Source organism: Bufo gargarizans, chromosome 2 (genome assembly GCF_014858855.1).
Source record: "Bufo gargarizans isolate SCDJY-AF-19 chromosome 2, ASM1485885v1, whole genome shotgun sequence".
Lineage (NCBI taxonomy): Eukaryota > Metazoa > Chordata > Amphibia > Anura > Bufonidae > Bufo > Bufo gargarizans.
Genome location: NC_058081.1, coordinates 335,918,696 through 335,931,125, shown reverse-complemented (window position 1 = coordinate 335,931,125; position 12,430 = coordinate 335,918,696). Strand labels below are relative to the sequence as shown.

Genomic DNA, 12,430 nt, shown 5'->3' with positions numbered 1-12,430 from the left:
TAAAGCAGGGTAAGTAGAAAACTCAGGCTCTGCCCATATATGTGAAGAAGGTACTCAGGCACAATGCTATACATGTAACTTTTATTGATAGATTAATAACGCGTTTCAGGGCCAAACGGGCCCCTTCTTCAGATTACAATTAATATTATCAGTTATATTGATTGAAATCTGAGGAAGGGGCCAATTTGGCCCCAATAAAGCATTATTCATCTATCAATAAAGATGACAAATATAATATCATACCCGAGTAACTTCTTCACTTCCATGGGCAGCGCTACCTGAGTTTTCTACTTACCCTGCTATCAGTAGTTTGGCATAGTCAAAACTGCTGACAGACTCTCTTGAAATGACAAAATCTTCGGTTGGTGTCTCGATTAAAAGGTTCTGATAGGCAGCTACAAGTTGTAGCAGTGCAGATATACTCAATTTTAGCTTGGATGAGTTTAACATTTATTACATTTAACTGTGATATCACAATATTGTGTAATCCTTATATTGTGTAATAGACTCTATTGATGATGTGGGGTTTGGGCCCAAAGAATAATTTCCTATGGTGAGCCTAAGGAACCTAATCTGACTATTGGATACTGTGAACCAATGTGAAAAGAGCCCAAGATCAGCTATCAGCTACTAGATGGGCGACTGTAATATAGTGGCCCTACAGTTATATGTCTATGTGTTTCCTATTTATCTATCTATTTTACATTCGTCTCTCCTTCTGTCTCAAATTCTGTCTCTATCTCATATATATCTGTGTGTCTATTTCATATTTATCTTTTGGTCTCATATCTACAGTATCTCTTTCTGTCAGTCACTGAAATGTCTAGCTTTGACCTTATTTTATTGTTTTTTAATGTCATTAAATATCTTTTAGTAGAATCCCTTAGTGCAGCTTGCTTTATTTTCTTCTTGCTCCCTGAGCAAACTTGTCCTTAACTTGGCTATTCCGGTGTCCTGAGAGGCCTATATGGCAGAGAAAGGCAGGAGCTCGGGATCCCTCTCATATGGGAATGATTTTGCCTTCATCTAGTGTTTTGCTTAGTATGCACAACATTATCTGGTGGGGTGCTATTACCGTTATGCTGTAAGCTACACACTAAGGTATTACACTAGGGAGCGCCACCTCTATACTTTTCTTTCATAGAGTAATCTGGAGAACCGAGGAACATACCTGCTGTAGCCTCTGACCATGCAGGTCGCCCTCCAGCAAAAGAATAAGCAGCCCCAATAGTTTCTGGATTCATATGCAAGAACCATCATTGTGATGTCACAGAATAGTGTGATGTCATGAATGCTGTGATGTCATGTACTCATTTGTATAGTGGATCCTGTGGACCAGTGTTAAAAAAAGAGCCCTATCTCATATCCAGTATCTGACTGGCCTCCAGGGTACCCAAGAATCCTCATGTGGGCCCAGGCTTTGATACTATAGGGAGCCCTAAAAAAACAGACAAGAAAAATGTATTGAGGATATGCAGGTTGGGCCCCGAGAATAATTCTCTAGTGGGCTCAAGGAACTCCAGTCCGACCCGAGTTCCTTCAAGGTTTCTGGTGTACAAAAGTCATGTTTGTGACTTGCAAACCTCTTGTTTGTGATTTTATAAATGGGCGCGGCGAAGGTGGGGAGAGTAGGCTAATATTATACTATTTACATGATCTTTATAGTGTATATTATGTATTTATACTGTAGGTATTGCTAATGTATGCCTATAACAAGCAGAATATTGACGTTAAAGACCCAAGAAAATGTGATCCATCTGTAGTCCTATGTGGCTATCTTTGGGTTTCTTTGAAACAGTAAGTACAATATTATCGATGAATCTAGATGGTAGATTGTAATCCCTCGCGGGCAGGGCCCTCTCTCTCTCGTCTTGTTCATGCTTAGAGCAATTGTCTGTATTATGTATGTGCACCCCTTTTCATATGTATAGCGCTATGGAATGAATGGCGGTTTAATAATAATAAATAATAATAATGTTTCTTAGCACAGAACTAGCTGCATTCGCATCTGACATTCTGAACAACATATATTTAAAGTACCAGACTGGGACCAGTGTTTCCATGATCATTGTTCCTGATGCAATGCCAGCTCTGCTGTTAACACATTAGTGCATGCTGGTGCAGGGACCAACAGTCCAGATGTCTGTTCCTTTGCCAATGTGCTGTGCATGGACACTACACTCTATTTTGTCACATCACAATCTGAGCATACATTTCACAAATTGTCCTCAGCAAGACACACTGCTAACCAAGAATTGCAAAGTGGGCAGAACATTACTACCAGTAGATGCAGATACTAGGCAGCCCCCCCATTATGTCTTTCTTATATTATGTATCTATATCATTCCCTTCATCCCAGTTTTCTGGCACAATAAAGTCACAAACCTTGTGTTTGCTAAATTTAGTTGCAAGTGGCATTTCTATGCCGCCCTTGCCACTTTCACGAAAAGGTTGTGGCAAGGATGGGCCAGCAGGGCCAATATATTTATCTTCTTTTACACCAGTTTTCTGGTATAAAATAAAACTGAAATCTATACCAGAAGTAATAATAAAATGCCTTTGGCAGTCTATTCAAATACAGCTTTGCAGGACCAGAATGAGATGTCTTCATAAAAGAACCAATCTGGACAGGGACACAACCCTCTTGCAGACATTTTCATGTAGTTAAAGGATGCCACACAGAATCCTTCACCATCAAGTCTGAACAGTGGCAAATGATATAATGGTTTTTACTCCAGGCGTGCTAAACAGAAAAACCTATATCAGGAAAGACGCAGAACAGCCCAGAATGGTGAAGCAACGCACAATTCAGTAAAACAGTGACTTATAGTACTCACAAACACAGATAAAAAGCAGGCACATCAAGCACACAAAAGCGCATAAAATCCACACTGATTTCTCACATCTACCGGGCCAACTCCAGTAACGCTCAAAAGCGTCTTCCAGGGCACATGTGCTGCACAGTATGAATATCCTTTTCATTGTGTATATTTAACCCAATGGTATTTTAACCTGTTTGTTAAATGATTAAACCTGATTAGTAAAGTTGAGTCATTTTAATTATACTTTTTTTTTTTATCCAGTGTCCAGTCATTACATGAAAATCTTTGTAATCTGGTGCAGAAGGCAGAAATATCCTTACACAATGTGAGTGATACCTGTGTACCAGGCAGTAGTGAAAAGCAAAAACGATCTGCTCAGATGGCTACAAATAACCCTGATCTGAAAGCAGTCAAGATCACAGAAGAAGAACAGGTATAATAGACAGCTCCCAATCTGTAGGGCAATTTATGTGGGAGGCTGAGAGATGGAAACACATTGATAAGCATTAGTATTAGTAGCTTGGTTGTCACACTTGGATACAGGAAGGAACACATCAGTATCTGGTGACAAGCCAGGGATCTATGTATCAGTCTTCCAAATTGCATGTCATGGCAATAGATACACCTTTCATGTTTCTGCTTATCTGGGTTATTTGAAATCCATATTTACTGACTCCCATTGAGTCTGGAAGTTTACATGAAGGAAAAATGACTAATGTGCTAATGTTATGTTGTATGTTCTTGTGCTGCGGAATAACACATAAACTGATTACTTGAATTGTCCTTCATTTTCTCATTTATTTAACATTATCTTTTCTGTTTCTGTATTGACTTTCTGTTCTTTTATAATTCACAAAGAGGCTCACTTGCCATATTGATTGTATTTCATAACTTTTATAATCATTTTGCAGGACTGTAAACCTGCCCCTAATTTCCATGGGCAGATTCCGCTCTTACAGCACTTAAAAAAAAATCCTTGCTACATTTCTGTAGGTGTCAGAATATAGCCTGCAATGAAGAGGCAGTCACAATGTGTTAATACGCATCACAACAGCTCTTGTCAGAACACATTATACTGCTGGTGCTGCGTTCGCCCAGAAGTCACATGGAAGTAATTCTAACATTATGTATTATGTATATATCTATCTATCCAAATCTAGTTATCTATCTATGTCTACCTATCTGTCTATGATATATACACACACATGCCCAATTCCCAAAAAGTTGGGACGGTGGGTAAAATGTAAATAAAAACTGAATGCAATGATTTCCAAATCTCATAGATCTATATTTCATTCACAATAGATCATAGAACACATATCATATGTTGAAAGAGACACTTTATCATTTCATGATAAAAATTAACTCATTTAGAACTTGATGGTAGTAGAACATCTCAAAAAAGTTTGGACAGGGGCAACGAAAGGCTGGAAAAGTATGTAGTACTAATTAAAAAAAAACACTGAAGGAGAAGCTGGGTATAAAAAGAGCATGTTAAAGAGGCAGATTCTCTCAGCAAAGATGGGCAGAGGTTCACCATTCTGTCAAAAACTGCACCTAAAAATTGTGGATTAATTTCAGAAAAATATTCAACATAAAATTGCAAAAGCTTTGAATATCCCACATCTGCAATACATACACTGACGAGCAAAAGGGTAACAATGTTTTGAACTTTTGAATTTCAGGCTCCATATCTCACCATCCACTACAGCTTCAAACTTGAGACTACCTTCATTTTATAGACAATCATCTGGGCTATCTCATACATTAACTAGATATGATAGCACATGATTAGTTCTGCAGATTCTTGTCAAGAAACTGCATTGTTACTGCTCCTGGTTGTTGAACAATCTTTTTCTTCTTTTATACTACTAATTACCTGTTCTCACATTCCCTAATAGCTCAGTGTGTTATTAGGTTGATTCCCAAGTGAAAGGTCACTAGTTCAAATCAAGGAGCAGCCATGAAGAAGATTTCCCAGGAAAAGAGAAATAGTATCATCCAACTCATCGATAGCAGTATCTCAGCCAAGAAAATTGCCATGGCAGTTGGAAGAATACAAAAGGAAGTCCATCCATTCATTCCAAAGCCAAGAGGTGGATGTCCAGGCAAAATATCAGAGTCAACTATTTGGCTCATCACAAGGTCTGTCAGTTTTGGCGCAACAAACAAGGCAGTGGAGGTGGCTCGAATGCTTCGTAATAGTGAGATCACAGATGTTCATGCAAGCGACATGCATTAGACAAATCTGGAAAGGTGGCCCGAAAAAAGGTGAAGAAGTCTCGACTTCGATATCGTCATAAGAAGCGTTGGCTCAAGTTTTCAAAAAAGTACCGACAGTGAACTGTAGAAGATTGGAAACGGGTGATTTGGAGTGATGAGATGAAAGTCAATAGACTGGGCTCTGATGGGTGCAAATGGGTCTGGAAGAAACAAGGGAAAAGGGGGCTAACGGATTGAGAAATTGAGGGAACTGTAAAGTTCGGTGGAGGAAGATTGATGATATGGGGTTGTTTCACGGCCAAAGGCGTTGGATACTTGACTAGGATCGATGTTGGTCTCAATGCTGAGCTATATGTGAGTATCCTACAAGAAGAGTTACTTTGTACATTCGAGTATTATGGGTATGAAAAGGACAACATAGTGTTCCAGCAGTACAACGACCCGAAGCATACTCCTAGATTAGCCAAGGAAAGCTTTAATAACAATAAAGTTGAGGTGCTGGATTGCCCACAGTCCCCACACCTCAATCCAATCGAACACTTGTGGGTAGAATTGAAGAAAAAGCTGTATTCGTACCCAAGTGCACCAACTGGGTACTAACTGGCAATGTGAAGAAGAGACCTGAGAAAAGATTTCCTTCGAGACATGTTTGAATCTGACCGAGAGCATGCCCAGAAGGATTCAGGCAGTGTTGAAAGCCAAAAGTGGATTTACAAATTACTATAAAAATAATAAAAATAAAAATTTAGATTTTTAGAAGCAAAACAGTAACAATGCAGTTACATGACAAGAATCTACATAATTAAATCATATGTCAAATAGTTGCAAGTCCAAATCCATGGGCCTGGTTTATCATTTAGTTTTGACAGTAAACTGCGTGTTCGCGACTTTTTAAACACCATGTGCGCAAAAATTTGTGCAAGAGGCATTTCTCCTTCTCCCTCGCCAACTTCTCTGAAAAGGCTTTGTGGCGAGGGAGGGGGTGGGTCCAGCTGGCTCACCATATTTATCATTTTTTACGCCTGTTTTCTGGTAGATAACAGTATAGGCGCACTGACTGCTGAATGCTACATGTAATTTATGATCAAGAGTATGCCTTGTCATAAACTAGGCACAGCCTCTGGAAGTGCACAGGGTTATCATATGATAAATCAGGGACTATTTTCTCAAAGGACAAGATCAACAGTCAATATTGGATGCTCGTGATCTATGGCCCTTCAGGCAGCACTGCATTAAAAACAGGCATATTTCTGTACTGGAAATCACTGCATAAGCTCAGGAGAACCCCCAGAAATCATTGTCTGTGAACACAGTTTGCCATGTTTCACAAATGCAAAATAAAGCTGTATTATGCCAAGAAGAAACCACATATCAACACGATCCAGAAATGCCACAATCTTCTCAGGGCCAAAGCTAATTTAAAATGGACTTAGGCAAAATGGAAAACTGTTCTGTGGTCAGATGAATCAAAATTTGAAATTATTTTTGGAAACCACAGACCCATGTTCTATGGACTTAAGAGGAGAGGGACCATCCAGCTTCTTATCAGTGCACAGTTAAAAAAGCCTGCATCTCTGATTGCATGAGCTTGCATTGCTACCTATGGTATGAACAGCTTATACATCTGGAAAGACACTATCAATGCTGAACAGTATGTAGAGATTTTAGAACAACATATGCTCCCATCCATAAAACTTGTATGTCAGGGAAATTCTAGCATACTATATTTCAACAAGACAATACTAAACCACATACAGCATCCATCATAACAGCATGGCATCACAGAAGAAGAGTCTAGGTGCTGAACTGACTTGCCTGAATTCCAGACCTTTTAGCAACATGAAAAGTAAAAGAAGATAGGATGTCACACAATGGTAGACATGGCCCTGCTCCAACTTTTTTGAGATGCATTGTTGCCATCAAGTTCTTAATTAGTAAATTTTCACAAAATGGTAAAATGTCTCACTTTGAGCATCTCATGAGTTCTGTGATCTATTGTGAATAATATATGGGTATGAGATTTGAAAATTATTGTGTTCTGTTTTTAGGTACATCTATTTACATTTTACACAGCGTCCCAAATTTTTGGAATTGGTTATATTTATTACTACTAGAATACCCCATTGCAATGGTTTATCTAAAGAAGCAACATAGGAACATACAGTATAAAGGAACATGGGACTTGGAAAGATTTGTTAATTATTTGGTGAACTTGAATTCATGCTCCACAGCACACAATGAGGGACATTTATCAAAACTGGTGTACCCATACGCTAGTCTTGATTTCCCTGCACTGACATGAGATGCAATTAGGTGCATCTCCACCCTACTGTGCACCAGATGCTGAAGTATAGACTTCAGCTATAACTTACGCCACTTTCTTGGGGAAAGTAATATTAAATCTGGTGGGCAGTGCTAGACTCCACCCCTTTTCTCTGCAAAGTCGCAAAATATGGTACACGTATACACTGCACCATAATTTACAACTATTTTACCCCACAATAGTGGCTTAAAACCTTTTGCAAGAGTATGACAATAATCACTATGAACAGGAGGTATGGTTAGCAAAAGAGGTATTGTGTCCTAAATATGGCAGAACCCAGTGATCGGGTACTGAATATGACATTATGTTAAGATAATTCTGCCAGAGTTTGTAGTAACCTTCAAATGGGAGGTAGCCTTTTCATAGTGATATTTTTACAATGTAACCCTCACCTCTAATGTCCTCATGTAAAACAACCAGCCATAATACATCTTCAATGTGTTATTTTTTTTAAAGGCAATGTTTCTGCAGTGTTGTTCTCAAGCTCAATCCTTGCTATCTACTGATCCAAATCTGCAGCTAATTACTCAGGTTAGCATCCGGTTTATATTTATCTTTAATGTTGAACATTTACATAATTTTAACACAAGAAAAACATCAGGCACAAGTGTAAATGTAATTTCTTGTATTTATTTAGTGTTTATATTCATTTTCATAGTCTATGTGTCTTCTCCTCTCCATTTGGTGGGTATTGCAGAACAGTTTGGCTTCATGATATTAATCTTCTTAAGTGCGAAAATGGATGTGATGCTTGCCTATGACAAGAAAAATGAATCTCTCACAGCTATAATTTCCTTCTTTTCACAGGCTCCATTTGACATCACTTTGCCATCATTAATCAGGCTTGGGAGAGTCTTTGACCTGACTCACGGCTGTATGCTAATGAAGGGAAGCCTTCTAGATTGGACTGTGTCACAGCTCACCTGAACAATCAATTTATACTTATTGTTTTATCACTCACATTTCTATGCACAGAGTTTACTAATTTTTATTCAAACCATTTCTTGTATTGTTTTTTGCAACTTTCTACAATATTTTATTGCATTGCCCATGGGAACATGTCTCATAAAATCAATCTCTTTGCTTCCTGTAGTTTCTGAGATGGGAAGAATGTACTATAAACAGCTATTATAAAGAAATGTTAAAATCTAACTTGTTCTTCTGTGGTGTGTTGACTTAAAATTTCATGTCTTACAAAGATACCCATAGAGGGAATAGAAGTATGCCAATGTTTTATGAAAGTAAATTAGCATAAAATTAAGATGACAATCACCCAAATATCTGAAATACATTTACAGGCGGTTTCTCGCAAAGACAACCTTTGTCCATATTCCCTACGGACGTCATGCAGAGGGGTCTCCTACTCAGGGCTCCTTTATGAGGTAGAACAAAGAGACACTCTGTAGAAGAGGTTTGAGCCATCCTTGTATTACATGGGCAACCATTTATTTGAGAAGACAACCCCTTTTAATCCTTTTACTGCCGGGGTCTTTGGATATTTTGCACCTCTGGTAGGCAGGACAATTTTAGCAGTTTTGACATGTGCAAATAATACCTAAATTACAAAATAAAAGAATCATATTGATCCCCAATACCTATATATTTTCTGAAAGTAGACACCTGGCCCATTGTAAAAAATACCACTCAGTAGTTTATAGACTAGACACCCTCCTACAACTTTGTATAAAAGGTGATGTAAGTGGTTAAAAGTGTAACTTGAGCAAAAAGTTATGTGCCACATCTCTTAAAAATAGGAGGAGTGTACCAACCAACTTTTTTATTTTTGTAGTGCTTTTTGTTGGCAGATTATGGGGGGTGTAAACGCTACAGATTGATGACAGATCTTGTTTTAAAGCTGGCAATCTAAGCATTAAAACAAGACCATATATCGTGAGTTAGAGCACTTTTGGGTCAGGAATGAAAGATGCAGGTATATGCACCTTTCACTGAGTCCTATTTTTAAAGGCTCTAACTTGTGATATATTTCGACTAGAGCCTTGTCTTGTTTTAAAGCTTAGATTGTCAACTTTAAAAAAGGCTGCTTTAAAAACAAGCTTTAAAACAAGACCTGGCTTGAATCTCTTGCTGTTACACAGCCTGAGATCTAGCCATCAGTAGCAAAGACTTTCATGCTATATCCTTGAGAACCAAATTGCCACCCCGCCAGGATGTGTGAGATACATCCTTGGCAGGGAAAGGGTTAAAGGATGTGTATATCTTTGCAACCAGTTTGACTTTTCCATTCCATCTAAAATAAAAAATTAAACAATTTAGCAAATAATCCTAACTAAAATAATTTTGTGTCAACAACTCCTATGCATACCTAGGTGTCTCTATAGTGACAGACTACAAGTAAACACTATGTAGTCCGATTCATCAGGCGATCAGCGGGCACATTTACATGGGCATGGATTTATCAGGAATGAGGGTTCGTGGTTCGTAGTAACATTTGGTCCCAGACAATTGTGCTGTCTAAATCCACCATTGCTCATATACATTTGAAAGGTCTGTAAGAAGTAGGGGACAGATAGAAGAAAGTCTTAGGGCTGTTTCACACGAGCGGATGCCGTGTGTGACATCCGCTGCGTGAATGACAGCCAAGACCCGATGTGTACAGCAGAAGCACGGAGCATTAACATGATTGATAATGCTCCGTGCCTCTCTGTGATCTCTTTACTACGAAATCACAGTGAGCTCCGTGCTTCTGCTGTCCGCATTGGGTCTTGGCTGTCATTCACGCAGCTGATGTCACGCACGGCATCTGCTCGTTTGAAACAGCCCTTAAGGTGGATCTAGGTTACATGCACATGACAGTGAAAAACATACTTTTTACTTAACAGCCATCACACGTCTGTTTTAAGAACAATGGTAGTCTATGGAGTTATTCACCCTGCAGTTTTCTTTGATAGCCAGTGATTAACGGACGTAAAAAAATAAACCATGTTCTAGTTTGTCTGTTTTCACTGACCAACTAACCCCATACATTTGAATCATTGGCATCGTTTTTAGTGTCCGTTTCTCAAAAAAAGCATCAGTGAAAAAAACATCCGTTAAAAACTGCCAGTTTATTCGTTTTTAACAGACTTTTTTCACTGTGCATGTAGCCTTACACGAGTAATCGGGCAGATTACTGGGAATGAACGCTCCTGCGAACGCTCATTCCTGCCAATCTGCCTATGTAAAGGTGCAGTGGATCACCCAATGAATGATTGAAACTGACATTAGTGCAGGCACCTAAATTATGATTTCTGGGCAGCAGATTGTCCTATCTAAACAGCGATGTGCCCAGAAACACTGCAGCTGTATGAGGACGAGGAATCCCAATACCAATTCCTTTTTCTCATACTGTGGAGGTGATCGCTGTATGTAAATGCAGCACTTCACCCCCACTGAGCGATTTGCTGGACACTTCCTTCCAGACAATCTGCTGCTCATCTGGGTGTGTAAATGCGCCTTTACTGTGTAGGATCAGACCACGAGGGCTCTTTTGTAATTTGTAACTATGGAGACTGATTGGACTGTGTTGGTAATGTACACAGAAAACAATAGTTGATTTTTATTTAAGACTATTTGCAGAGTTGCTTCATTTTTCATCTTAAAAAAATTGACAAAAAAAAAGCGTTTCTAAGTACCGTAATTAAATTTATGTATTAGACCTTTGAGTGTTCTAAGGAAAGACTTTACTATACTATTCAGAAAGCTTGCATACTGAATGCATAAGAGTGAAAGGTGAATATATTCCTGGTTTATAAAATAATTTTTGGAGTGTAGCAGCAGAAGTAGGCAAAAATAATTACCAAACCAGAAATACATTCACCTTTCAATGTTATGCATTATATTTATATATGAGGATGAGTTGAAAAGTCAAAAATTATCCGTACTCTGGCTGTAGAATATATTTTAGCCAACTTTCACAAAAGACAGATACTGTATGTCATTTTTCTACATAACCTCCCTTCTTTTCAATACACTTGGTCCATCTGTTGACAAGCTTTTGTATTCCCTTATTAAAAATGTTTTAGGCTAAGCTGTGAGCCATCAAGTCACCATAGTCTTCACGGCTGTTTTGCCACATAATCCACTGGCACTTGTCTATCCAACAAAATCAGTTTACAAGTAGGGTTGAGCGAACTGTAAAGTTCGGGTTCGTACCAAACTTTAGGATTTTTGGACCCTGGACCCGAACCTGAACATTTCAGTAAAAGTTTGGGTTCTGTTTTCGGTGTTTGGCGATTTCTTGGCGCTTTTTGAAAGACTGCAGAGCAGCCAATCAACAAGCGTTTAACTGTGTGACCTTAGAAGCCATCACAGCCATGCCTACTAATGGCATGGCTGTGATTGGCCAGTGCAGCATGTGATCCAGCCTCTATATCAGCTGGAGTCATGTAGCGCCGCACGTCACTCTGCTGTGCTTAGTGTAGGGAGAGGATGCTGCTGCTGTGAGGGAGAGAATAGGACAGAATCTTTAATCAGAACTCCAATTGAACTCAGCGATCTACATAGATTTAGTTGTGTGGGTGCAGTGCACAATCTTTTTACCCTGCCCTGAGCCCAGTGACAGAGAAAAATAACGTCTGTTAGTTAGGTGGGCGGCGGTGGCCATTTTATGCAAGCTCAGTGCACCAGCACTGCATCTGTGCTTTTGTGACATTCAAATCCAAGCTTGAAATACTGCAATAATAATCTTTTTTTTTGCAATATCCTACATCTGGTGCCTTTGCAGCATTAGTCAGTGTGCAATTTAAGCTAGAAATTGTCATGACCGGCGTGCCGATCACATACGTGACGCAAAGGGAGGGAAATGGGAAGGCCCTGTCCAAGGGAGAGGGAAAGGTGGTGACCCCTAACTCACCTTGAGGCTGGCACCTGACTGCCCTGACGTCCCTAGACGGGTTCCTCACCCGTACGCCGATCACGTGCCTAAACCCTGGCTTTCCCTGAGATGAGCCCTACGTAGTGAATAGGGCGGTGGGAACACTAGTCCGCACCACTAACACTAAAGGAAAACACCAAGGAGAGGACAGACAATACAGACAAAACATATAATCCCAGGTGGGTGACA

The 12,430-nt window shown here is 39.3% G+C and overlaps 1 protein-coding gene across 1 annotated transcript in view; it reads left to right on the top strand.

Moving 5' to 3' along the window:
- Positions 1-8,425, top strand: part of CFAP54 (cilia and flagella associated protein 54) — a 383,858-nt gene extending 375,433 nt beyond the window's left edge. Inside the window, exons 66-69 of the mRNA XM_044280574.1 lie at positions 1,691-1,797; positions 3,084-3,255; positions 7,825-7,899; positions 8,176-8,425. Of these exons, the coding sequence (XP_044136509.1) occupies positions 1,691-1,797; positions 3,084-3,255; positions 7,825-7,899; positions 8,176-8,295 (474 nt within the window). The 3' untranslated portion in view covers positions 8,296-8,425. The remainder of the gene's footprint in view (positions 1-1,690; positions 1,798-3,083; positions 3,256-7,824; positions 7,900-8,175) is intronic.
- The last annotated feature ends 4,005 nt before the right edge of the window (positions 8,426-12,430 follow it).